Below are 26300 nucleotides of genomic sequence, written 5' to 3'. Positions count from 1 at the left end.
TATTTTGCATTAATAAACAAGTAAAAACGTGCTAAGTTCGGCCGGGCCGAATCTTATATACCCTCCACCATGGATCGCATTTGTCGAGTTCTTTCCTGGCATCTCTTCTTAGGCAAAAAAGGATATAAGAAAAGAGTTGCTCTGCTATTAAAACGATATCAAGATATGGTCCGGTTCGGACCACAATTAAATTATATGTATGTTGGAGACCTGTGTAAAATTTCAGCCAATTCGTATAAGAATTGCGTCCATTGGGGCTCACGAAGTAAAATAGAGAGAACGATTTATATGGGATCTGTATCGGGCTATAGAACGATTCAGACCATTATAAACACGTTTGTTGATGGTCATGAGAGGATCCGTCGTACAAAATTTCTGGCATATCGGATAATTGCGACCTCTAGGGGTCAAGAAGTCAAGATCCCAGATCGGTTTATATGGCAGCTATATCAGGTTATGAACCGATTTGAACCTTATTTGACACAGTTGTTGAAAGTAAAAATAAAATACGTCATGCAAAATTTCAGCCAAATCGGATAGGAATTGCGCCATCTAAAAGCTCAAGAAGTCAAATCCCCAGATCAGTTTATATGACAGCTATATCAGGTTATGGACCGATTTCAACCATACTTGGCACAGTTGTTGGATATTATAACAAAACACGTCGTGCGAAATTCCATTCCATTCGGATAAGAATTGGGCCCTCTAGAGGCTCAAGAAGTCAAGACCCCAGATCGGTTTATATGGCAGCTATATCAGGTTATGGGCCGATTTGAACCATACTTGGCACAGTTGTTGGATATCATAACAAAACACGTCGTGCACAATTTCATTCTGATCGGATAAGAATTGTGCACGCTAGAGGCTCAAGAAGTCAAGACCCAAGATCGGTTTATATGGCAGCTATATCAGGTTATGAACCGATTTGAACCATACTTGGCACAGTTGTTGGATATCATAACAAAACACGTCGTGCAAAATTTCATTCCTATCGGATAAGAATTGCGCACTCTAGAGGCTCAAGAAGTCAAGACCCAAGATCGGTTTATATGGCAGCTATATCAGGTTATGGACCGATTTGAACCATACTTGGCACAGTTGTTGGATATAATAACAAAACACGACGTGCAAAATTTCATTCTGATCGGGTAAGAATTGCGCACGCTAGAGGCTCAAGAAGTCAAGACCCAAGATCGGTTTATATGGCAGCTATATCAAGTTATGGACCGATTTGAACTATACTTGGCGCAGTTGTTGGATATCATAACAAAACACGTCATGCAAAAATTCATTCCAATCGGATAAGAATTGCGCACTCTAGAGGCTCAAGAAGTCAAGACCCAAGATCGGTTTATATGGCAGCTATATCAAAACATGGACCGATATGGCCCATTTACAATACCAACCGACCTACACTAATAAGAAGTATTTGTGCAAAATTTCAAGCGGCTAGCTTTACTCCTTCGGAAGTTAGCGTGCTTTCGACAGACAGACGGACGGACGGACGGACGGACGGACGGACGGACGGACGGACGGACGGACGGACGGACAGACGGACGGACATGGCTAGATCGACATAAAATTTCACGACGATCAAGAATATATATACTTTATGGGGTCTCAGACGAATATTTCGAGTAGTTACAAACAGAATGACGAAATTAGTATACCCCCCATCTTATGGTGGAGGGTATAAAAACATTTTACCTATATAATATAAATATAAATTACTTAAAATTTAAGTCTTGTTGTTGTGTAGTTGCTTTGTGATATTTGGCAATAAGTCTAAATGAATCAATCTACGGAAGGTATCTTTAAACTTTTACAAATTCCTTGTGTAATCTAAATTTTTTTCTAACACTTACCCATGTAGCCATGTAGGCAGTGTTCTAACTGACTTTCTACGAAATGGGAATTTGCCTTCATGTTTCTCAATCAACCATGACAATGCTAATGAAGTTCATGATAAATTAAATTAGACGTTGAATTGTATGAGTTTCATATAAAAATTCTTTAACTTATTTGTAATTAAATTGAAACAGAAGTATGCTTACACAAGTATTTCTAAAATATCTTAAATTTAGTTTAAAGGTAAATATGTGATTGCAAAATTTATAAAGAATACAAGAGGCTAGATGAAAAATATCATTAAACAAGCAATACTATTCCCAATACTCACTCATTCGTTCATTCATTTATTGATAGATTGTCTATATTCGGCATGATAATATTTATCTTCCATTACCATATTTATTTTTCGGCCATTTCCATGTTTTCGGATGAATGGTTGCATTTGATGATGCTGATGGTGGTGGTGGTGCTGCTGCTTCTGATGATGATGTCAATTCGTTTGTGAACTAAGGTGGTACCTCTCCTGGTAGTTCAGCGCCAGCGAAGCAGAAAAAACTCTTCCTAACCGATGGTTGGACATGTGCTTTCACCGGAGTTTGTATTTACATTTTTCGCATAAATACAACGAAACAATTGCCCGAGGAAGGATTCCAAAAGGATTTGTAAGTAAACCTGATATGAATGTTAGTTGAGAAAAAAAAAACAGCCAGCTAAAGATAAAAGAAAACCAAACGAAACTAAAGCAAACAAATAAATACTGTGATAAATTTCCAAAGCATAGGTTAACAAAAAGCTTAACAAAGCCTTTTCCAAAATTTCTTTTGGCATCCTTTTTTGGTGTACTAAAGAGTTTTTTTTGTCTTTTTTTTCAGATTTTGTGGCATCATTGATGCCAAAAATGTTGGCTTGGTCACTTCCATTGAACGCATCATCGAGTATGTATTCATGCAGGCCTTGGCCTTCCCCAGTTTGGAAGGTGATGAGGAGGATATTAGCTGTGGCCTCATCAAGGGCCAACTATTGCCTGGTCTGCGTTCCTTTTGCAGTGCTTTGCGTGTCTGCGAACAAGTCTGCGATCATTTCAATGTTTTCGATGATGGCTGCGATATGTTCGAGAGAGTTGAACAGGTGGATGAAGTCAAGGATCTGGCAAAAAATCAAGAGTTTTGCACCCAACTCGAGGAGAGAGTTATCAATTGGATTAAGGGCATCACCAAAATCTTGGGTGAAAGTGATCAATTACGCAAAGAGAATGATTCAAGTGGTCCACAGGATGAGTTGGAATATTGGAAGAAGCGTGGAGCTCAATTTTCTCAACTATTGGCTCATTTGCAAACCAAAGAAGTGCAATACACACTGCATTGCTTGTTTTTGGCCAACTCCAAGGTTATGCGTGATTGGAAGGACACCGATCGTAAGATAACATTTTGCTACAATGAAGCCAGGGATAACTCCAAGTTTATTCAAGCCATGGAGAATTGTTGTCATTCTTTGTATTTAGATGACCCGGTAAGAAATTTGAATCGCTCTTGAAGAGTGACCTAAATCAAAAAAGCTAATGTTTTTGCAGAAAAAGCAAGATTTGAGTTGACCTTAACGAAAAGATGATAATTTTATCCAAGGAAAACTATAATGGAAAGAATATTTGTAAATTATTTGAGTTATGCAATTTTTGGCTTAAGTAACTCTTCAAGTACATGAGAAATGAATGTATAAATTTGTGTGCATACCCTTCACCATAGATAGAGTCGTATTAGATTCCAAATTTTTAACCATAAAAGCCTTTAACGCCGCCTGACTATCACCGTATACTGTAATATCCAACCGCCCCATATTCCTTATCAACATGTCCTCCGCAGCCTTAGAAATTGCAATGACCTCTGCCTGGAAGATGCTGCTGAAATCGTCAGTTATTTGAAAAGAGATGTTGACGTGTACCATGTATTCTTCATGGAATGTTAAGGAAATTGTGCGTTCTTTGGGCTTAGCGGTCAAAAGTTTCAACTCCTTTAAATCGACAGAACCTGATTGTGTATCACCGGGCGAACTAATCACTTTGTCCAACAGAGTCATATACTCTATGGCTAAGGGTAAAATACTCGGCTTGTATAGGCATGTCATAAATTCCTGAGGAATGGAGGAACGCGGAGGTCATTTTGAGCAGGAAAACTGTACAACTCAACTTTAACAGGACTGCATTGATGGATATAAGAGAAGCATCCCCTGTTCCGTAATGGAATTTTCATGGGAAAATATGTATGAGGGACATAAATTCCCGGTTGTGATCTTACGAGATATGAGGAAAGGGTGCTTGAAGTAAACATGGGAATATCAGGTTTAAGAACGATCCTGGTAAACCAATCGTCGTGCCGTATTGAGATCGCCAACGAACAAATGAATGTCCAAAGTTTGAGAAGCGCCAGTTTCTTGGCTCCTTCTGTCTAAGGGCGATCTTCGTTGACACATATTGAACACACATGTGCAAAGATCTAAAACCGATAATCGCATTTAACGTCTCTTCGGAACACTACACCTTTCTGATGAACACCCCGATCATCTTGCAGAGCTCACGGTTGGCCAGAGCTCGAGGCCACAACAGAAGTTCATAGCTGAGAATCGGCCGAAACACACCCGTAAACATTTTGTGTACCATCCTCGCCCTAAAAACCCCACCCCTTCCCGTTGTGACCGTTACCTCGACGACCCTTCTCCAGCTTAGTCTCATGTCAAGGATCGCGCCCAGGCACTTGGCCTCTGGGGAAATCAAAAAGTACCAGCTCAGTCTTTCTGGAGTTTATGCCAAGCCCGTTAAGATGTAGTAGGATGTCCGTAATAGCAGAGAGGAATCGGCCACCCATTCGCCATCGGCCACCCATTCGCCATCGGCCACCCATTCGCCATCGGCCACCCATTCGCCATCGGCCACCCATTCGCCATCGGCCACCCATTCGCCATCGGCCACCCAGAAGCCATCAAATATGGGATAAAACCATTCCTACCGGAGTTCTTTCCTAATCGATCACTTTGCCAGTGCTGCGTTAAAACACGAAATCCGGCCTTTCAGCATCGTATTTGAGAAAATAAGGTTTACAAGTGTTCGAAAGATTCCTTGGATATTCCCTTGCATGATTGACCTTTCTGATGAAACCCAGCAAAATACTCTAAGGTAATATGATAGTGAGACCGGTTTCAGAAGCCGAAGTTGGCCTAAGCAGATACCAAATCAACTTCGGCCCTGATGTCATCCTTTTTAAACCATGGTTACGAGTGAATCTCTTCTACACTATACATAAAAAGTCAACTTTGATTTAGTTTTAACTACATGTTACAAATTTTACTAACTAGTTTTGCGCGCCTCGGTCGCTTTTAACCGCATATAGGAGGACTGCTGCAAAGATAAGGTTGCTTTAAAATTTGAATCTTTTTAGACAAACATGGTTGAGGGCTGTTCAAACTCAATATCGAACAAAGTTTCTTAGTAGGGGGAAGGGTAGCACTTTTAGAGTTGCAATCCTTTTAAACTTTAAAAATATTGATTCTTTTTAGGTCTGCATGAAGGAATCCATTTTAAGTCTCTTACAAACAGTACGTTTGATTTATAGTGTCTCACAGTTTTATAACACCTCCGAAAGGACTTCAGCACTGATGGTTAAGGTAAGAATCTAAATTAGAAAATTTCAGGGACAATAATCCCTTTATTTCGTGATTTCATCTCAACTTTCAGATAACCAATCAAATGATAGAAACTTGCAAATCGTACATCACCTGCCGCTGCAAGGAGACCATTTGGTCTCAAGATCGCACTTTAGTTCGCACCAAACTTAGCAATTGCATCAAATTGAATCACATCTATCACGAGACCTACTACACGGTGAGAGAACAACCATTTCTACCCAATCAGACTCCATTTGGATTTTCGGAAAATTTTGTTTTCGGAAAATTTGACACCTTCTGTGAAAGATTGTCGAAAATCACTTCCATGTTCAATTTGATTGATGATTACAATCATCTGTTCGAGAGGAGATTGGAAGGTCTGCTTTTGGCTGAAGCTCTGGAGGATGCCTCAAATCATTTTGAAGAGGCCAAAAAGGAAATACTTTCTAAGAAATATGATTACTTGGATCATCGTAATGCAGACTTCAACGATGACTATGAAAGATTCATAAGTAAGACGGATGTGTTAAAGGACACCATAGCTACCTTGATTGAGACCAATTTCGATACCGTGTGGGAAACACCACAGTGTATACGCTTCCTTATACGTTTCGAAAAGGTTAGCGAGAAGATTCCCCTCTCCAAAATGGATGAGAAATACATGCGCATAGTACGCTATGTGGACAAAGAAGTGGATCGGGTTGTCAAGCTATTTCGCAAGCAACGAGATGATCCTCCGGTAGGTCGTAATTTTCCACCAATCGCTGGACGTATCTATTGGAGCCGTTCGCTGTATTGTCATATCACTGAGTTGATAGACTCTGTGTGTGATCACCCGGTTTTGGGTGTTTTACCCCCCACCAGAGATGTAGAGGCTCGCTATAATCATGTCGCCAATCTGCTGGGAGAATATGAAGATGAGATCATTGCCATTTGGATGGACCAGGATGTGAGTGTGGCAGATGCCTGTCTGTTGCAGCCGTTATTGTCCCTGCAAGGTGATCGAATGTTTGTGAATCTACATCCAACCATACCCTTGCTTATACGTGAGGCAAAGTTATTGGCCAAAATCAAAGTAGATTTGCCAATAGTGGCGGCGACACTGATGAGCCGGCAGGATTACTTCATTACCATTCAGGATTCGTTGAATGTAAGTTTGAACAACCATATTTTGTTTTAAATTTCCTATCTAATTTTTCTTTATAGAATCTTATCAAAATGTTTTTGACCACAGTACGTGCTGTTAAGTTGGAGGTACGGCCTTTGTTTCTGCCCCAATTAGTACGCTTGACGGCCATGTTGAAACCGGGTCTTTCCACAATAACCGTAGGTATTTCCAATCATTAAGTTTAGCGATGTCCCAAATTTTGCTCTGATTTCAGTGGACCGATTTGAACTGGAATAAGTTCTATGAAAGGTGCAAGCAAGCCATAGAAACATTTGAGGTACTGGTAGCTCGCATCCATGATATTTACTCCAATCGCATACTGCATGTTTTGATGTGCATGCAGGATGTGTCACTGCAAGTTTTGCCAGCAGGTAATTTTACTGTACACCACTAACGTGGTACAGGGTATTATAACTTAGTGCATTTTTTTGTAACACCCAGAAGGATGAGATCTAGACCCATTGATGAGTATACCGTTCAACTTTCAATCCAAGTACCAAGTACAGATCGTATTTTTCATCCAATCATCTTCAAATTTGGCACAGGCAGTTTTTTCAGCCTAGAGACAAAGCCTATTGAAATTGAAAAAAAATCGGTTCAGAATTGGATATAGCTCCCATATATATGTTTGTCCTATTTGGACTAATATTGCAACTAACATCGTTATTTGTTAACCAATTCACTCGAAATTTGGGAGGAATGACTTTTTTTTAACGACAGAACTGGTGAATTTCATAGAAATCGATATAGTTCCCATAGTTCTTATTGTTCTTTATGTGCGTTCAAGATCATTTGTGTTTATTGACATTTGTCTTAAATCTCTAGATGGCATAGTGGGTGGGAAAAACATTAGCCGCAAGTCGATTTCACATACGAACGGTTCGGGCGAAATAAGAATTCTCTATATAAGACATTGTGCGGTCCAGACAATTACAAACGGGTGCGAGTTCCTGGAATGTATAGTATCCCTGACAAACATACATAAGAAGCTGAATTTCAGACGAACACATACCATGAAAGTACCGACAGAACAGCGCCAAACAACCCACATTGCGACGATGTACCTAGAACCGCCTGTCATGAATTTGAAAATAAATCCTCTATGGCCGTATTGTTTTTTACTTCCACCACAGGATGGGGGTATACTAACATCGTCATTCCTTTTGTTACTAACCGAAATAATGATCTGACATCTAACGAAATATATATGCTCTCGATCCAAGTGACATTTCAAGTCGATTAAGTCATGTATATTGACATTTGTCTTAAATCTCTAGATGGCATAGTGGGTGGGAAAAACATTAGCCGCAAGAAATAAGAATTCTCTATATAAGACATTGTGCGGTCCAAACAATTACAAACGGGTGCGAGTTCCTGGAATGTATAGTATCCCTGACAAACATACATAAGAAGCCGAATTTCAGACGAACACATACCATGAAAGTACCGACAGAACAGCGCCAAACAACCCACATTGCGACGATGTTCAAGGGGGGCAATCGAGTTGGATACGCTATTGTCCCCAATCAACGCCATCGCTCTCTTCTGTACATGGTCCAGTAGCTCCAGGGATGATTTTGAAGCTCAAGCCCATACATGTGAGTTGTACTACATTTTCAGACTTATGAAATTGTTGTTGATATTAAGAAGTTCAGACGGAGTGATATAATTCTTGCACCCTTTAAGAAAGCCTAAACACTTGAATGCTCTTTTCAAGACTTCAAATACATGTTTAGCCCAACGGCCATCACTTTGTATTTTCATGCCCAGAACATCAAGAGCTTCTGATTGCTCTACATCTATAATGTTGATAGACAAAGCTGATCGTACTGGGTCAACGAATCATTTGTGTGAACACAAACAGCACTGAGTCTTCCGTACATTGAAATCCACTCGATTCATTCGTCCCCACTCAGAAATGGCCAGCAAATCCTGGCATAATCCGCCTAACAATCTTCAATCTCTCGAATACTCGGACTATGGTCGAAAGAGTACGAATGACAGAGATAACTGTCATCCGCAAATGAGTAAATCGGATTCGATGTCTGACTCAACAGATCGTTGATGAAAATAAGAAAAAGATAAAAAGAAGAAGAAAGAGAACACAGCCCTGGGATACACCTGCGGATACACCAAATGCGATAAGCTTTGATAGTAGTACTCCATGCCAGACCGTATCAAATGCCTTGGACATATCCAGATCCAAAACCTTACTCTCACCAAACTGTTGGATTGACCGACTCCAACGCTCCGACAGAAGAATCATTAGGTCGCCCGTAGAGATTTCTACGGAACCCATACTGTTGGTCGCTAAGAAGGCCATTAGACTCTAAATACCTCACAAGATGGTGATTAACCATGCTCTCTATGACCTTGGAGAGAGCGGAGCCTATTGCAATTGGCCAATAATTCGCAGGGTTTTTGCCTCACTCTTCTTGGGTATTGGCTGAACGTTCGCAAACTGCCAGCGCACCGGGAAGACTCCCGCACGGCAGGCAAGGTTAAAGAGGTTGCGTAATGGACGAGCAAGCGTCGAAGAACACCTGAGCAAGACAAGTTTTGATATGCCATCCGGGCGGGGGATTTATTTACGTTTAGATTCTCAAGAACCTTTTTAACTCCACGAGTGCAAAAAAATATCTGGGGCATGACGCCAGATACATTTTCGATTTAGGGGAGTGGTTGATTGCTATCCGGCATGTGGGGATATAAGATTCGGCTCGTCCAAATTTAACGCGCTTTTACTTGTTTCTGTTCTGAAGTGAAGAAAGAACTGCAGATGGCACAAAATGAGAAAATATAGAACTCAGTCGTACCTTTTTTTACCTTTTAGGTACGCCATTCGGACTCGGAGTTTGTAAAACTCATGCTGTTAGTTGGAAAATTTCAAATAAGGATCTAGAGAAGGAAATTTGATTAAGTGTCTTGAGTATTGGTCTGTTAGACTCTCATTGTTTCGAATTCGTCAGTAGCGAAATAAGAGGTCAATTTTCTAGACATCGAGAACTATAAGAATGTCCTAAGACAAGTTGAAGGCCTTAGTAAAGTATTTGACTCTCGGTATATAAAATTGTTTCAACATTAACGGAGAGAATTTATCACTGGCCTAGAGCCTTGCATGATTTTCCATGGGCTATGTCAATAACTCTGTACTCATCTGATAGGTTTATGTTTTAAATTTCATTAAAATCGGATGAAAAATGTTCATTTTATAGGATGAATGCACTATTTCGGGAGATTGGTCTATATGGCAGCTATATCCATTTGAAAGGAATGGTAAGGGGTCTACCAGAACTCATTGTGCCAATTTTTTTTTATCGAAATCGGGTAATAAGTGGATGTTTTATGGTCTTAATACCCTGTATTGGGAGATCGGGCGGTTGGTCTATAGAGCAGCTATATCCAAATATGATCCACACTTGACAGAAAAAAATAGAAGTCTACCAGAATTCACTGTGCCAAATTTCATCGAAATCGGATGAGAAATGACCAATTTATTGTCTCGAAACTTTAAGTCTGGAGATCGGTCTATATAGCAGCTACATATAACTAAATTCCGATTTTATGAGAGTCAGGTTTATATTCAAAGACAGTCAGGTTTATATTCAAAGAATACGAAATCATCAAACATTTTTTGGAAAATGTTTCTATACCAAAGATATCTGCAATATTATAAATTCCCAGCTTTTGGGTATATATGGGTAAATACCCGGGTATTTACCCAATTTACGGGTAAATAACTTTTGGATATATACCCATCGCTCATATCTACACATAGCAAATAAGCAGACCTTGGCTGAGTTTTGCTGCCTGAGCTGGGAAGCTAGGCCGAACCTGCTGCTGCGATTTTTTTTCTTTAAAGCCATTCTAGTACCTAGAGCCGCCTGTCATGGAATTAAAAAAAAAACTCCTCTATGGCCGTATTGCCGTACTTCCACCACAGGATGGGGGTATACTAACATCGTCATTGGGGCATAAAATAAAAGAATCCTTTGATGCCAAGACGTTCACATTGGCGGTTTGCATTGATATCGAGGGGGCATTTAATAATGTGCGGACCGACACATTAATCCAATCCTTAGACCGTTACCAGGTGGACCAGGTCCTTAGAGACTGGATAAACCACAGGCTAAGGTAGATAGATTGCGGGTCCCATGATATAAATATAAGGGAGAAAGTGGCACAGCGCTCGCCACAGGAGGGCATTTTATCGCCACTCTTACGAGTGACCACCATAAATGACCTATTACGGATGTTGACTGAGGAGGGATTTGAACCCGTCTGCTACGTAGACGATGTTATAATACTTCTACTTCGGGTAAGGATCAGAACAAGCTTTGCAGAAGGGCCGAAAAGGTTTTGCATATGGCATATAACTGGGCTAGACCCAGAGGTCTCAATGTTAATCCAGAGAAGACTGAAATATGCCTGTTCACGAGGAAGACAAAGGTGGGCCAATTTAACGCCCCACGTTTCCTCATTAAGACGATTTCGATATCTGACAAGGTCAAATACTTAGGAGTGACTTTGGATAGGAAACTTAATTGGAAGTGACACATTCAGGAGCGTACTGAGAAGGCTCACAGATGATGGACACTATGTAGACGGGCCGTAGGCTCGAAATGGTTCAAAAATACAAGAATAATCCACTGGCTCTACAGATTATTAGACCAATGGTTACTCACGCCTCAGTAGTTTGGTGGGCTGCTATGAAGAAAAAGTGCAACGTTAGGACCATACAACATGTCCAGAGAATATGATGTCTTGGCATAGACGGAACGATGAGTACCACGCACACTAGGGCATTGGAGACTATTTTAGATATCCCACCCATTGACATACAGATTAAGTGTGAGGCAGCCACTGTGGCTATGAGACTAAGGCGATGGGAGAAGGGATTGAGGATGGGAGCAGCTCATACCATCGCTGTATATTGGAGGCGACGATAGGAAACCTGGAAGGAAGGGAAGAGGTTTCCGATCGGATACCTGAGATGAACCTTGAAGTCGAGTGCGAGGCACTGCTGCCAGCGGCACACCTTTGGATTGACGGAACCCTAGTATTGGCATCTGGAAGATCATGTTACACGGATGGATCAAGGCTAGAGGACAGAGTGGGCCTAGGAACTGAGATCTGTTTTAAATTGCCAGACCATAAACGGTCCTGCAGGCGGAGATCCGGGCGAACACGGAATGCGTTAAGTGGTGTGGTGCTAACGCGAGGCCCTCTAGTGTGAACATCTTTACCGACAGTAAAATTGCCATAAGGTCAATAACAACCAGGAGGATAAGGTCACTAACTGTCTTGCAGTGTTAGAAGGCTTCGTTTGGGTGCCGGGCCATAACGGAGTAAGGGAGAATGAAAAGGCAGACGATGATGAGGGTATACTAATTTCGTCATTCTGTTTGTAACACCACGCTAACTTTTGAAGGAGTAGAGCTAGCCGCTTGAAATTTCGCACAAATACTTCTTATTAGTTTAGGTCGGTTGGTATTGTAAATGGGCCAAATCGGTCCATGTTTTGATATAGCTGCCATATAAACCGATCTTGGGTCTTGACTTCTTAAGCCTCTAAAGGGCGCAATTCTCATCCAATTTTATTAAAATTTTGCACGTAGTGTTTTGGTAGTACTTCCAACAACTACGCTGAGTATGGTTTTAATCGGTTCATGTTTTGATATAGCTGCCATATAAACCGATCTTGCGCAATTCTCTTCCGATTTAACTGAAATTTGGCACGTAGTGTTTTGGTATCACTTTCAATAGCTGTGCTTAGTATGATTCAAATGGGTTCATAATCTGGTATAGCTGTCATATAAACCGATCTTGGATCTTGACTTCTTGAGCCAATTGAGGGCGCAATTCTCATCCGATTTGGCTGAAATTTTGCATGAGGTGTTTTGTTATGACTTCCAATAACTGTGCTAAGTATGGCGTAAATCGATATAGAACCTGATATAGCTGCCATATAAACCGATCTTGGGTCTTGACTTCTTGAACCTCTAGAAGGCGCAAATCTTATCTGATTGGAATGAAATTTTGCACGACGTATTTTGTTATGATATCCAACAATTGTGCCAAGTATGGTTCAAATCGGTTCATAATCTGGTATAGCTGTTATATAAACAGATCTGGGGTCTTGACTTCTTGAGCCTCTAGAGGACGCAATTATCGTCCGATTTAACTGAAATTTTGCACGTAGTGTTTTGGTATTACTTTCAACAACTGTGCTAAGTATGATTTAAATGGGTTCATAATCTGGTATAGCTGTCGTATAATCGATCTTGGATCTTGACTTCTTGAGCCAATTGAGGGCGCAATCTCATCCGATTTGGCTGAAATTTTGCATGAGGTGTTTTGTTATGACTTCCAATAACTGTGCTAAGTATGGCGTAAATCGATATAGAACCTGATATAGCTGCCATAAAAACCGATCTTGGATCTTGACTTCTTGAACCTATAGAGGGCGAAATTCTCATCCGATTTGGCTGAAATTTTGTACAAGGGCTTCTCTCATGACCTTCAACATACATGTCTAGTATGGTCTGAATCGATCAATGGCTTCATACAGCTCCCATATAAACCTATCTTCCGATTATGCTTCTTGAGCCCCTACAAGGCGCAATTCTTATCCGAATGAACTGAAATATTACACAATGACTTCTACAATGTCATTCATCATCGAATTGGACTATAACTTAATATAATAGCATAACAGTTCTTATTCAATATTCTATGTTTGTCTAAAAAGAGATACCGCGCATAGAACTCGACAAATGCGATCAATGGTGGAGGGTATATAAGATTCGACCCGGCCGAACATAGCACGCTCTTACTTGTTACATGTTCATTATACTTATGCTTAAGTTAGCCAAATCACATATATCGAAAAATTGATTTGCCACCCTACAGTGTTTAAACATTCTTGATTTTCTCGATATTTTTTTCAGCAGATCTATCCATGTCTGTCGAAATCACAGTGCCGGTTGAACGAATGAAGATAGCCACTTGAATCTTTGCACATATAGGTCGTTGGGGGATTGCAAATGGGTCACAACGGTTCAGATTTGGATATTGCTCCAATATAAACCGATCTACCAGTATGACTTCTTGAGCCCCTAGAGAGCGCAATTCTTATCTGATTTGGCTGAAATTTTGCACAATGACCTTTGACATCCATTCCAAGTGTGGTTCGAATCGATTCATAATCTGATCCAATATCGATTTGACTTCTTGAGCTCTTAGTAGGCACAATTATAATCGAAATATTCAGAAAAATCCATGGGATTTATTGATTGACGTCCCTTATCTTGTTTTAGTTTCTGTCTGGCACAAAATTTCACAAATGCGGCCCATAGTGTATATACGATTCGGCCCAACCGAACTTAGCAGAGAAAGTTATTTCATCAAACTAAGTCAACATTTTTGCTCCACTTATTTTAGGGATACTCTCTTAAAAGGTGATTTTCCTAATTTTTTCTCACATTTTAGATGACGAGATTTGGACCGTAGAAGAGTTTTTAGAAAAGAGTGAAGAGTCCTGCAGGTAAATCCCATAATGTAAATAGTAGTTCATTTGTAACATTAAATTTTTATTTATATTATATTAGAAAAGCGGCCATAGAGCTAAATCGTAAAAGTCAAATGATTTCCGAAGCAGTCGAAGAAGTTCTGAATCTTGTCGATAAGGCCTCGGAGAGATTCAAAGAAATGGCAGGAGATGATATTGTAACTTTATTTGATGGTAAGTCAATAATTTATTAGTTGTGTATGCAGAAACTAATCCATATTTCAAAAATTATAACCAATAGTCGTAAAGGATCAAAACTCCTCTGCTCGCAAGACCGGTGAAACAGATGGCGGCAATGGAGGTGGTGGAGGTGGCGGAGGCGGTGGTGGTGGTTCCGGCCCTCAACAACAAGACTGGAGCATTCTTTGGTCATGTTTTGATAATCCTTTAACTTTGTTGGCCACTTCGGAAAGTTTACCCAAAGGATTGCACGTAAATTGAGAATGCCCATTAAAACAAATCACCCTGTTTTGAGAACGTTTATTCTATAGGATATGGTTTGTAATGCTGTGGTGGAAATGAGACGCTACTACAGTCGCAAAGTTATAGATGTTCTTATAAAAGTTATACGAGCTGCTTTGGATACCATACGTAGACGTTTTGTATCCGACGATGAAGAGCCCGTAAGTCAAAAACCCATATTTGCTCTCTATGCTCAACTGCAAATACCCAATGTGGTAATCAAACCAAATCTGGAGGAGTTACAAGAAATTTTGATAACTGCTGGAAAGACCATAACTGGCATAGCAAAGGGTGTGGCCCAGTGGACTAGTGGAAAGGAATTGCCGGTAAGTTAAAAATGAAAGAGGATTTAGAAAAAGACTCACCTTCCTAAAATCATTTTTACAGCAAGTCTCTTTAACTCCACAACCTCGTGTGGGACGCAATCACAATACCAAGCGTCGTAAATTATATACCCTGGACTCGGTACAACGTCCTCAAATGCCTCACATGCTAAAGTCTTTCTATTCTGCCATTATGGATAATAAAGAAGTGGCAAAGGCTTTAAATTTACTATCGAATTGCACAAAGGGTATTAAGCCGGAGATACAAACCTACATTAAACGTTGGAAACCCTATCATTTTTTGTGGAAAAATGATCGCACCACTCGTCAACTGATGGAATTTGGTTTACAGGAATTTGAAACTACACTGCGTTGTTTGTCCGATTTGGATGCAAATCTGTTGGTGGAACCGGATATGGAGGTATTTGGAAATTGTTTGGCAGTTTACAATGAGCGTTTAAAATATGGACTGGCCATTGAGATCAAATGTGAGTACATATTGTGTGTATAAGTGCAAAATTAAGGAAAAATGGGAGTTATGAGTTTGGTTTCAAACACCGATGCCCAAAATGAAAATTTGACTGAATGTGTGAAATACTCTCTTAAAGGTATTTTACATTTAGTCAATATGAAAGAAATCATTTTGTGGACTGAATAATTGGTGTTTTGCAAAAAAAAAAAAAACAAAAAATAAGAAATAAGAAAGATTAATTACTTTTTTATACCTTCATCATGGCTTAAAAAAACATAAAAACGATGCGTATACCCCCTGCTGATTTTCACTCGTTGTCTGTCTGAACAACGACTGAAACAAAGAGAATAATAATATGTGTGACATGCCATCAACGCTACCGGAAAGAGCTGAGCATCGCTTGTTTAAAGCTAAAGCATAGAGAATTTACGATACAATTTGTATTAAAATTTATTGCATTATAGAACAGATGTAGAGAAATGAGGAAAATATTTGGTAAGGGTTACAGGTGATCAACTAAAACTCAGGTAAAATGCTCTTATAACGAATTCAAGAAGTTCATTCAGGAAATCGGTCTATATGTAGAATTTGTATACCCACTACCATATTATCATTCCCTTTGAAACCCCTCGATATATTGACCCCCTGTAGACCCTATAAAAAACACATATACTTAATGGCCTTGTCATTCAGAGCTGATTTTTTCCATGTCCATCCATCTGTCTGTTCGTCCACCTTTTGAAATCCCGAGTGTTCGAACGAATAAATATATCCACTTGAAATTTTGCACCGTTTCTTCTTATCCGAATTGGCTGCAATTTGGCGCAAAGCTTTTCTGTTATGGCTTCCAACTTCCGTGCCGAGTATAATTCGAAAAATTCTATAAACTGTTGTAGCTCCCATATAAACCGATCACCGGACTTTACTTCTTGAGCCCTTAGAAGCCTCAATTTCACCTGATTTGGCTGGAATTCAGCCCAAAGACTTTTGTTCTGACTTTTAACATCTGTGCCTAATATCATCCGAATCGGTCTATAAACTGATATTGTACCAATATAAACTGATTGCCGGATTTGACTTCTTGAGCTCTTAGAAGACTCAATTTTCAGCTTATTTTCTGTTATGACTTTTAGCATTAGTGCTATGTATGATCCGTCTTAGGTTTAGGTTGAAAAGAGGATGCAAATATTAATCCGCCCCATGCCACTATGAACATACACCTAAACCAGTTATCGGCTTGTTGTGCGCTCTAAAAACGTCCCGTTATGATACCAATAGCTATACTGACCTCCTTCTTGCTTCCTTTCAGTAATAGCCTCGTCTTCTCACTATCTGGATCCCCCGTAGGATTTTAGCAGTCCTCTGGCCTTCACCGCCAAATCGTCTGCCCTTTTATTTCACCTTACCCAAACGATGCGGATCGTGCCATCCTCAGAGAAGGCGTTAATCTCCTTCTTACACTGCAAGACTGTTAGTGACCTTACCGTCCTGGTTGTTATTGCCCTTATGGCAATTTTACTGTCGGTAAAGATGTTCACACTCGACGTCCTCGCGTTAGTACAACACCTCTTCACGTATTCCGTGATCGCCCGGATCTCCGCCTTCCATTTGTTCCAGGTTTCCTCGATTATGCCCTGATGGTGTGACCATCTCCCATCCTCATCGCTCCGCCTATACCAAGACATCATGATCACTGAACCTGTTGTATCATCCTTACATTGCACTTTTTCTCCATCGCAGCTCACCAAACTACTGGAGCGTAAGTAAGTATTTACTTAATCACGCTCCTGTGGAAACAGTGGACTATCCTCGGATTCAGGCCCCATTTCCAGCCTTCGGCCCGTCTACATAGTGCCCAACGTCTGTGAGCCTTCTCAGTACGCTCCTGAATGTGACACTTCCAATTAAGTTTCCTGTCCAAGATTACTCCTAAGTATTGGACTTTGAGGAAACATGGTGCCCAACTTTATCTTCCCATCTTTATCTTCTTTGTTAACAGACATATTTCAGTCTTCTCTGGGTTAACATTGAGACACCTGGGTCTAGCCCAGTCGTATGCCATCTGCAAACCCTTTCGGCCAATCTGCATAGCTGATTTGGATTGGAGATCCCCCCTTAGAAGCATTATGACATTGTAGCAGATGGGTTCCAATACCTTAACACCCATAGGGGTAGCGTGCCCTGTGCCACTTTCTCCCTTGTATTTATGTATTGGGATTCATTCTCTAAATATCCGGTTCACCAGTTACTGGTCTAAGAATTGGATCAGTTAAAAGCCTCTTCTTTTTGGCATGTATTTGAACAGTTTGCTGGATGTTCTACTCATAATATCCACAATATTTTCCATTGTTTTGAGTAGAAAGGACATAAGTCTTATACGATAGGTCTATATGCCTTTGGTGTCGAATAACTTGCCTTGCCGGGCTTGAGTATAAATAGCACCCTTACCTTCTGCCAGACTTTCGGAGTGTATGCAAGTCCTACATACGCTGTGGAAATAGAAAATGGTTCGATCAACCTCTTGATTCCAAGATTCCGGGGTACGGTCTTCTCTAGTGGGGAATATAGTAATTAACAAAATACTATTGTCTCTGGAGGCTATGGGATTAGGGAAAAGTTTCCCATCACTCTTAGAAATATACTTCAGGAAGCTTTACGTGCGGCGGCGAAGTGGGCTGCCGCTAGTCATCTAGGCGTAAATCCGTGTGAGACAGAATAGTTATTTTCATCAGGAGATACAAGTTAGCCACAGTAGCACCTGTCTGTTTGGGAGGGGAGAATGTTGCATTTACTGAAAGCGCAAAATACTTGGTTGTTTTGCTGGACAGTAAATTGAGCTTCAAATCGAACACCTTGGAAAGGCAAGAATGACACCTCTTGGTCTGTGCACTTGCAATAGAGCCATTGACAAAAGTTGACTGTTTAAACCCCGTTTCATGCACTGGGAGTATACTTCAGTTGTCACACCTTTAATGCTATATGGTGTTGTGGTCTGGTGGACGGCATTTCAAAAGTCCACCTACTGTTCAATACTCAGCCGGATGTGAAGGATGGCATCACAGCTGGACTGAAGACAACATCATCTGATGCACTGAATTTAATGCTACACCTAAGGCCACCGTAGCACAGAGGTTAGCATATCCGCCTATATGGCTAGAACATTAGAAACAATTTTCAGTGGTGGTTTTCTCCTCCTAATGCTGGCAACATTTGTGAGCTACAATGCCATGTAAAAACTTCTATCCAAAGAGGTGTCGCACTGCGGCAAGCCGTTCGGACTTGGTTATAAAAAGGAGCCTTCCTATCATTGAGCTTGATATATGAAAAGTTTCCTCCTGTTACCTAGTGGAATGTTCATGGGCAAAATTTGCCTAATATGCCATTGTGGCAAGACAGTTACTGTCACCACTGCTGTGAACCTAGCGGAGCTTTCTCTTTGGTCATGCGGCTGCTAAGGACACTGTGTTATCCTTGGTACAATGTCCGAAGTTCCAGGCAGTTTGGATTACATAGTGCTTGAGAAGCTTTGTGATAAACAATACTGTACCACTATTCCTGATAGGACAGATTGGACCTACAATATCCGTGGTAATAGAAGTAACATTAGGATGCCAACGTAGCGCAAGGGTTAGCATGTCCCGTCGTATCATGGAAAATACGTTTTCATCAAAAGCCTTAACATGTCTTCCGTTGTCACTGTTCTCACTCTTATGTCGTTTGGGCATACTAATGTTTCAGTTTGGGCATGGGGTTTTAAGAGAAACTTTTATCTTGGCGGTGTCATAATCGCCATCGACCTGTTCGCAGAAACGCTTCCAGGAGGCGAGTTTTGCCACTCTGATCGTCTTATTGTATTCCATGAGCCGTGTGAAACTTAGAACTTGTTTTTATTTGATGTTTCATTTCTTCTCCAGCCTGCAACCACAAAATTGGCCAAGCCATGAAAAAGAAGTACAAAAAGGAAATGGACTATGTGTATGCTGTGGTAAATGAAATGGATCGTAAGCTGGATAGGCCAATACGTGATTTGGATGATGTGCGCATGATTATGGAAACTTTGGGCAAGATACGAGAGCAAGAGGTTGATATGGAGTTACGCATAGATCCCATTGAGGTAAGAAAAGATTAGTGTGAGGTGCCCACAACAGGCTTTCCATTGATACGATGTAATTGTTTTCTTTTTAAACTTCAGGAAGCTTTCAATGTTCTTACCCGCTATGAAGTTCAGGTGGAACGTGAACAATTTGATTTGGTTGATAATCTAAGGCCAACTTTCCAAAATCTTTTGGCTTGCGCTCTACAAGCCCAAGTGAAACTGTTGGAAATGCAACCTTCCTTCCAGGATGATTTGAAAGATAATCTGGACAACTTCAAACAGGATAAGATCACCTATGTGTCCGAATACCGTACAGCTGGCCCCATGCAGCCAGGATTGACACCACGCGAGGCCTCAGATCGTTTGATACTCTTCCAAAATAGATTCGAAGGTATGTGGCGACGACTGCAGACCTATCAGAGCGGCGAAGAGCTATTCGGTCTGCCACAAACTGATTATCCCGAATTGGGCCAAATTCGCAAAGAATTGAATTTGCTACAAAAATTATACAAACTCTACAATGATGTCATAGATAGGGTCAGCAGCTATTACGATATACCCTGGAATGAGGTGGACATTGAGGAGATCAACAATGAGTTGATGGAATTCCAGAATCGTTGTCGCAAGTTACCCAAGGCCCTTAAGGAGTGGCCTGCTTTCCATGCCTTGAAGAAGACCATTGACGATTTTAACGACATGTGTCCCCTGCTGGAGTTGATGGCCAACAAGGCCATGAAGCCTCGTCATTGGCAACGTATCATGGATGTTACCCAATACATATTTGAATTTGATTCGGAGGGCTTTTCTTTGAAGAACATATTGGAGGCCCCATTGCTCAAGTACAAGGAAGACATTGAGGATATTTGTATTAGTGCCATGAAGGAGAAGGATATTGAGGCCAAGTTGAAACAGGTCACAAATGAATGGTCCGTCCACGAACTGCAGTTCATGAGCTTCAACAACAGGGGCGAGCTGTTGCTAAGAGGTGACACAACGGCCGAGACCATAGGTCAGCTGGAAGACAGTTTAATGGTTTTAGGATCTCTGCTCTCCAATCGTTATAATGCTCCCTTCCGCAAACAAATCCAGCAATGGGTATTCGATTTATCCAACTCAAATGAAATTCTGGAGAGATGGCTTTTGGTGCAAAATATGTGGGTGTATTTGGAGGCTGTATTCGTGGGTGGTGACATTGCCAAACAACTGCCCAAGGAGGCTAAACGTTTCTCGAAAATCGATAAATCCTGGCAAAAGATTATGCAAAGGGCCCATGAGACACCTGGTGTGGTGGCCTGCTGTGTGGGCGATGACTTGCTGAAACAGCTGCTTCCTCATCTGCAAGAACAACTGGAGATATGTCAGAAGTCCCTCAGCGGTTATCTGGAGCGCAAGCGTATGATGTTTCCGCGCTTCTTTTTCGTATCTGATCCTGCTTTACTGGAGATTTTGGGTCAGGCCTCCGATTCCCATACCATACAAAATCATCTGCTCTCCATATTCGACAATACGCGATACATTAAATTCCACGACATTGAATACAACAAAATGATGGCCATTCTGTCGAGTGAGGGCGAAATCATCCATCTGGACCGGGCCATACGAGCCGAGGGTTCCGTTGAGACATGGTTAACTCAATTGCTGGTCACAGCGCAGGCGTCATTGCATTCTATTATTCGTACCGCTTATGCCACAATCAATGATCCCAACTTCAGTTTGATTGGCTTCCTGGAAAAGGCACCAGCTCAAATCAGTCTTTTGGGCATACAAATGATTTGGACACGCGATGCGGAAATGGCTCTGATGCAGGCCAGGCAAGAGAGAAAGGCCATGTCGGAAACGAATAATAAATTTCTTGATATTCTAAATACTCTCATCGATCAGACAACAAGGAATCTAACGAAAATGGAAAGAACCAATTTTGAGACCTTGATTACAATTCATGTGCATCAGCGGGATATTTTTGATATTTTGGTAGGTTGAGTAGAACCTTTGAAGAGAGGTGAACAACATTTTGTTAAATATTTTTTTTTCTAGTGTCGCATGAACATTAAATCGGCCAATGACTTTGAGTGGCTTAAGCAGTGTCGTTTCTATTTCAAAGAGGACTTGGACAAGACCTGGATTTCGGTTACCGATGTCACCTTTACTTATCAAAATGAATACTTGGGCTGTACAGATAGGTTGGTCATTACTCCGTTGACTGATAGGTAAGTGAATGGACGATGATGGGTATATTTATTCCCGTTTGTTATAAGTAAAAATACCACAAATGGGCAAGCTATGAACTGTGGGCCAGCAAATGGGAGGCCCAGAGAACGCCATAGTGCTAATGAAGCTGCTTACTAAGCCTGAAACGCCCACTAATGGTGTTTCGATCCTACACGTGTCTGACAATTTCGTTTGTGCAATCAAGGACATCTCTCCATTTTTGAGATACTCATTCTGAGTAGGGCACCTCATGTTTGCGACGTCTATAAGGTTGAGATAAGAATATAGAAGCACAAGCTGAAAAAGGCTCCGAACAAATCCTGGGTTGAATTCTGCAGCTCCGTGGATGATTCATTTGAGACCTCAAGGCTAAGGAAGATCCTCCGCTCGAAACCTATTACGGTACAATGTCTAGTGAAGAAATACTAGGACTACTCCAAGCTGAAACTTTAATAGACGGCATGGGAGTAAAGGCAATGGAGGACATGTTGAGGCTTTTGATAAAAACCCATTTTCCACAGGATACGACGGGACTCACGGAGACACCGAAATATTGGAATAATGACGTTGATCGAAGGTTTGTACCTAGAGAATTTATGGTGAAGGAAGCCTTGAGGAGCTTCAAAGCATTTAATTCACCCGGACCTTATGGAATATTTCCGGCGTTACTACAAAAAGAGGCAGACTTTCTGGCGCCTCATCTGGCCAATATTTTAACAGCGTGCCTAAGACTTGCATATACTCCGAAAGTCTGGCAGGAGGCAAGAGTGGTGTTTATACACAAGCCCGGCAAGGCAAGTTATGAGACACCAAAGGCCTACAGACCCAGAAGCCTTACGGCCTTTCTACTCTAAACCGTGGAACGTATTGTGGACACCATGATAAAGACTAGGACTAGTGGGCCAATTTAAAGCACCACGTTTCCTCAATAAGACGATTTCGATATCTGACAAGGTCAAATACTTGTGATCTTGCACAGAAAACTGAATTGGAAGTGTCACGTTCAGGAGCATACTGAGAAGGTTCAAAAATGTTGGGCCGTATTCTCGAAATGGAGCCTGAATCCGAGGATAGTCCATTGGCTCTACAGGAGCTTGTTTAGACCAATACTTACTTACGCCTCAGTAGTTTGGTGGACTGCTATGGTGAAAAGTACAACATACCATACACCATAAAACAGGTTTAGAGAACATGTTGTCTTGGCATAGGCGGAGCGATGAGGACCTCGCCCAATAGGGCACTGGAGACTATTCTAGATATCCGACCCATTGACATACTGATGGAGTGTGAGGCAGCCACTGCGGCTATGAGACTTAAGGCGATGGGAGAATGGATTGAGGATGGGGGCAGCTAATACCATCGCGGTATAATCGATCCGACGATAGGAAACCTGGAAGGAAGGGAAAAGGTTTCCGATCGGATATCTGAGATAAACCTTGAAGTCGAGTGCGAGGCACTTCTGCCAGCGGCACACTCTTGGATTGAAGCCACCCTAGTATTGCCATCTTGAAGATCATGCTATACATATATTTAGATCAAAGCTACATAGGACATAGAGGACATAGTATGACTGGGGGTCTACATAGAGAACCCAGGGACTGAGATCTGTTTTAGACGGTCCTGCAGGTGGAGATCCTGGCGATTACGGCATTAGTGAAGTGGTGTGGTACTACACTAAAATTTCCATAAGGGCAATAACAACCAGGACGGTAAGGTCACGAACGGTCTTGCAGTGTAAGAAGGAGATTAACGCCTTCTCTGAGGATGGCAAAGTCCGCATCGTTTAGGTGCCGTACCAAAACGGAGTAAAGGGAAATGAAAGGTGGTGAAGGCCAGAGGACTGCCGCCAATAAACTTGGTTAACCCGAATCCTTTCGGATCGACACAGTCCGAGTTAGGGGTGTGGGCGACGAATGCGCATGCAACATTGTGGAACAGCGAAACGGTCGGTAGTACGGCGAAAATCCTATTGGGGGATCCAGATCGTGAGAAGACGAGGCTATTGCTTAAAGGAAGTAAGAAGGAGGTCAGTATAACTATTGGGACACATAGGAATACGAGTTCACTTATGTAAAGTCGGTGCGGCAAATGATAGTATGTGTAGGGCATGCGGGGAAGATGATGAGACGTTTAGGTGAGTGGTATAGAAGTATTTTGCAAGTAGCATGGAATTCCTAACTTAAAATTTTCTTTTTAGAGGCTACTTTATAGTTTTTAGAGTGCACAACAAGCCGATTACTGGCTTTGGTGTATGTCCATAGTGGCATGGGGCGGATTAGTATCTGCACCCTCTTTTCAACCTAACCTCACCTAACATAACCTAGATATACTTCAGGAAGCTTTACGTGCAACTGCAAATTGGGCTACCGAAAGTAGTCTAGGTATAAATCTGTGCCAGACAAAAGTAGTTCTTTTCATTAGGAGACACATATTGCCTACAGTGACCCCTGTTGGGAGGAGAGAATGTTCCCTTTACAGAAAGCGCAAAATACCAGATTCTGGACCGGGAGACCTGGGTTCGAATCATTTTTATACCCTCCACCATAAGATGGGGGGTATACTAATTTCGTCATTCTGTTTGTAACTACTCGAAATATTCGTCTGAGACCCCATAAAGTATATATATTCTTGATCGTCGTGAAATTTTATGTCGATCTAGCCATGTCCGTCCGTCTGTCCGTCCGTCCGTCCGTCCGTCCGTCCGTCCGTCCGTCCGTCCGTCCGTCCGTCCGTCCGTCCGTCCGTCCGTCCGTCCGTCCGTCCGTCCGTCTGTCTGTCGAAAGCACGCTAACTTCCGAAGGAGTAAAGCTAGCCGCTTGAAATTTTGCACAAATACTTCTTATTAGTGTAGGTCGGTTGGTATTGTAAATGGGCCATATCGGTCCATGTTTTGATATAGCTGCCATATAAACCGATCTTGGGTCTTGACTTCTTGAGCCTCTAGAGTGCGCAATTCTTATCCGATTGGAATGAATTTTTGCATGACGTGTTTTGTTATGATATCCAACAACTGCGCCAAGTATAGTTCAAATCGGTCCATAACTTGATATAGCTGCCATATAAACCGATCTTGGGTCTTGACTTCTTGAGCCTCTAGCGTGCGCAATTCTTACCCGATCAGAATGAAATTTTGCACGTCGTGTTTTGTTATTATATCCAACAACTGTGCCAAGTATGGTTCAAATCGGTCCATAACCTGATATAGCTGCCATATAAACCGATCTTGGGTCTTGACTTCTTGAGCCTCTAGAGTGCGCAATTCTTATCCGATAGGAATGAAATTTTGCACGACGTGTTTTGTTATGATATCCAACAACTGTGCCAAGTATGGTTCAAATCGGTTCATAACCTGATATAGCTGCCATATAAACCGATCTTGGGTCTTGACTTCTTGAGCCTCTAGCGTGCACAATTCTTATCCGATCAGAATGAAATTGTGCACGACGTGTTTTGTTATGATATCCAACAACTGTGCCAAGTATGGTTCAAATCGGCCCATAACCTGATATAGCTGCCATATAAACCGATCTGGGGTCTTGACTTCTTGAGCCTCTAGAGGGCCCAATTCTTATCCGAATGGAATGGAATTTCGCACGACGTGTTTTGTTATAATATCCAACAACTGTGCCAAGTATGGTTGAAATCGGTCCATAACCTGATATAGCTGTCATATAAACTGATCTGGGGATTTGACTTCTTGAGCTTTTAGATGGCGCAATTCCTATCCGATTTGGCTGAAATTTTGCATGACGTATTTTATTTTTACTTTCAACAACTGTGTCAAATAAGGTTCAAATCGGTTCATAACCTGATATAGCTGCCATATAAACCGATCTGGGATCTTGACTTCTTGACCCCTAGAGGTCGCAATTATCCGATATGCCAGAAATTTTGTACGACGGATCCTCTCATGACCATCAACAAACGTGTTTATAATGGTCTGAATCGTTCTATAGCCCGATACAGATCCCATATAAATCGATCTCTCTATTTTACTTCGTGAGCCCCAATGGACGCAATTCTTATACGAATTGGCTGAAATTTTACACAGGTCTCCAACATACATATAATTTAATTGTGGTCCGAACCGGACCATATCTTGATATCGTTTTAATAGCAGAGCAACTCTTTTCTTATATCCTTTTTTGCCTAAGAAGAGATGCCAGGAAAGAACTCGACAAATGCGATCCATGGTGGAGGGTATATAAGATTCGGCCCGGCCGAACTTAGCACGTTTTTACTTGTTTTAATTTTTTTTTTCATTTTATTTTGATAGCTGTAATGAAAATTTTTGTAAGTAAAATGCGGATTTTGTTAATCATAATTTAAGTTGACTCATACGTGAATTTTTTTTCTTCCGGAAAGTTGTGGTAGACAGGATGAGAGGGCGAACCATGTATTTAAATCTTGACATGGCATAATCGATGGTTGATGAAAGTATGCACCCGTTTGCCTTTCTTTTCCCTTGGGCTATAGGTATCCCCTCTGATTTTTTC

At 41.3% G+C, this 26300-nt stretch overlaps 1 protein-coding gene across 1 annotated transcript in view; it reads left to right on the top strand.

Annotated features, from left to right (window-relative positions):
- LOC106089711 (dynein axonemal heavy chain 5) overlaps positions 1-26300 on the top strand; it is a 193746-nt gene that overhangs the window by 5333 nt on the left and 162113 nt on the right. Inside the window, exons 3-16 of the mRNA XM_013255665.2 lie at positions 2363-2513; positions 2724-3360; positions 5398-5505; positions 5576-6655; positions 6712-6831; positions 6888-7044; positions 14165-14219; positions 14284-14417; positions 14485-14675; positions 14735-15031; positions 15093-15516; positions 19415-19614; positions 19693-21567; positions 21631-21803. Coding sequence (XP_013111119.2) covers positions 2363-2513; positions 2724-3360; positions 5398-5505; positions 5576-6655; positions 6712-6831; positions 6888-7044; positions 14165-14219; positions 14284-14417; positions 14485-14675; positions 14735-15031; positions 15093-15516; positions 19415-19614; positions 19693-21567; positions 21631-21803 — 5602 coding nt within the window. The remainder of the gene's footprint in view (positions 1-2362; positions 2514-2723; positions 3361-5397; positions 5506-5575; positions 6656-6711; positions 6832-6887; positions 7045-14164; positions 14220-14283; positions 14418-14484; positions 14676-14734; positions 15032-15092; positions 15517-19414; positions 19615-19692; positions 21568-21630; positions 21804-26300) is intronic.

Source organism: Stomoxys calcitrans, chromosome 2, assembly GCF_963082655.1.
Source record: "Stomoxys calcitrans chromosome 2, idStoCalc2.1, whole genome shotgun sequence".
Lineage (NCBI taxonomy): Eukaryota > Metazoa > Arthropoda > Insecta > Diptera > Muscidae > Stomoxys > Stomoxys calcitrans.
This window is presented reverse-complemented; position numbering and strand designations above follow the sequence as displayed.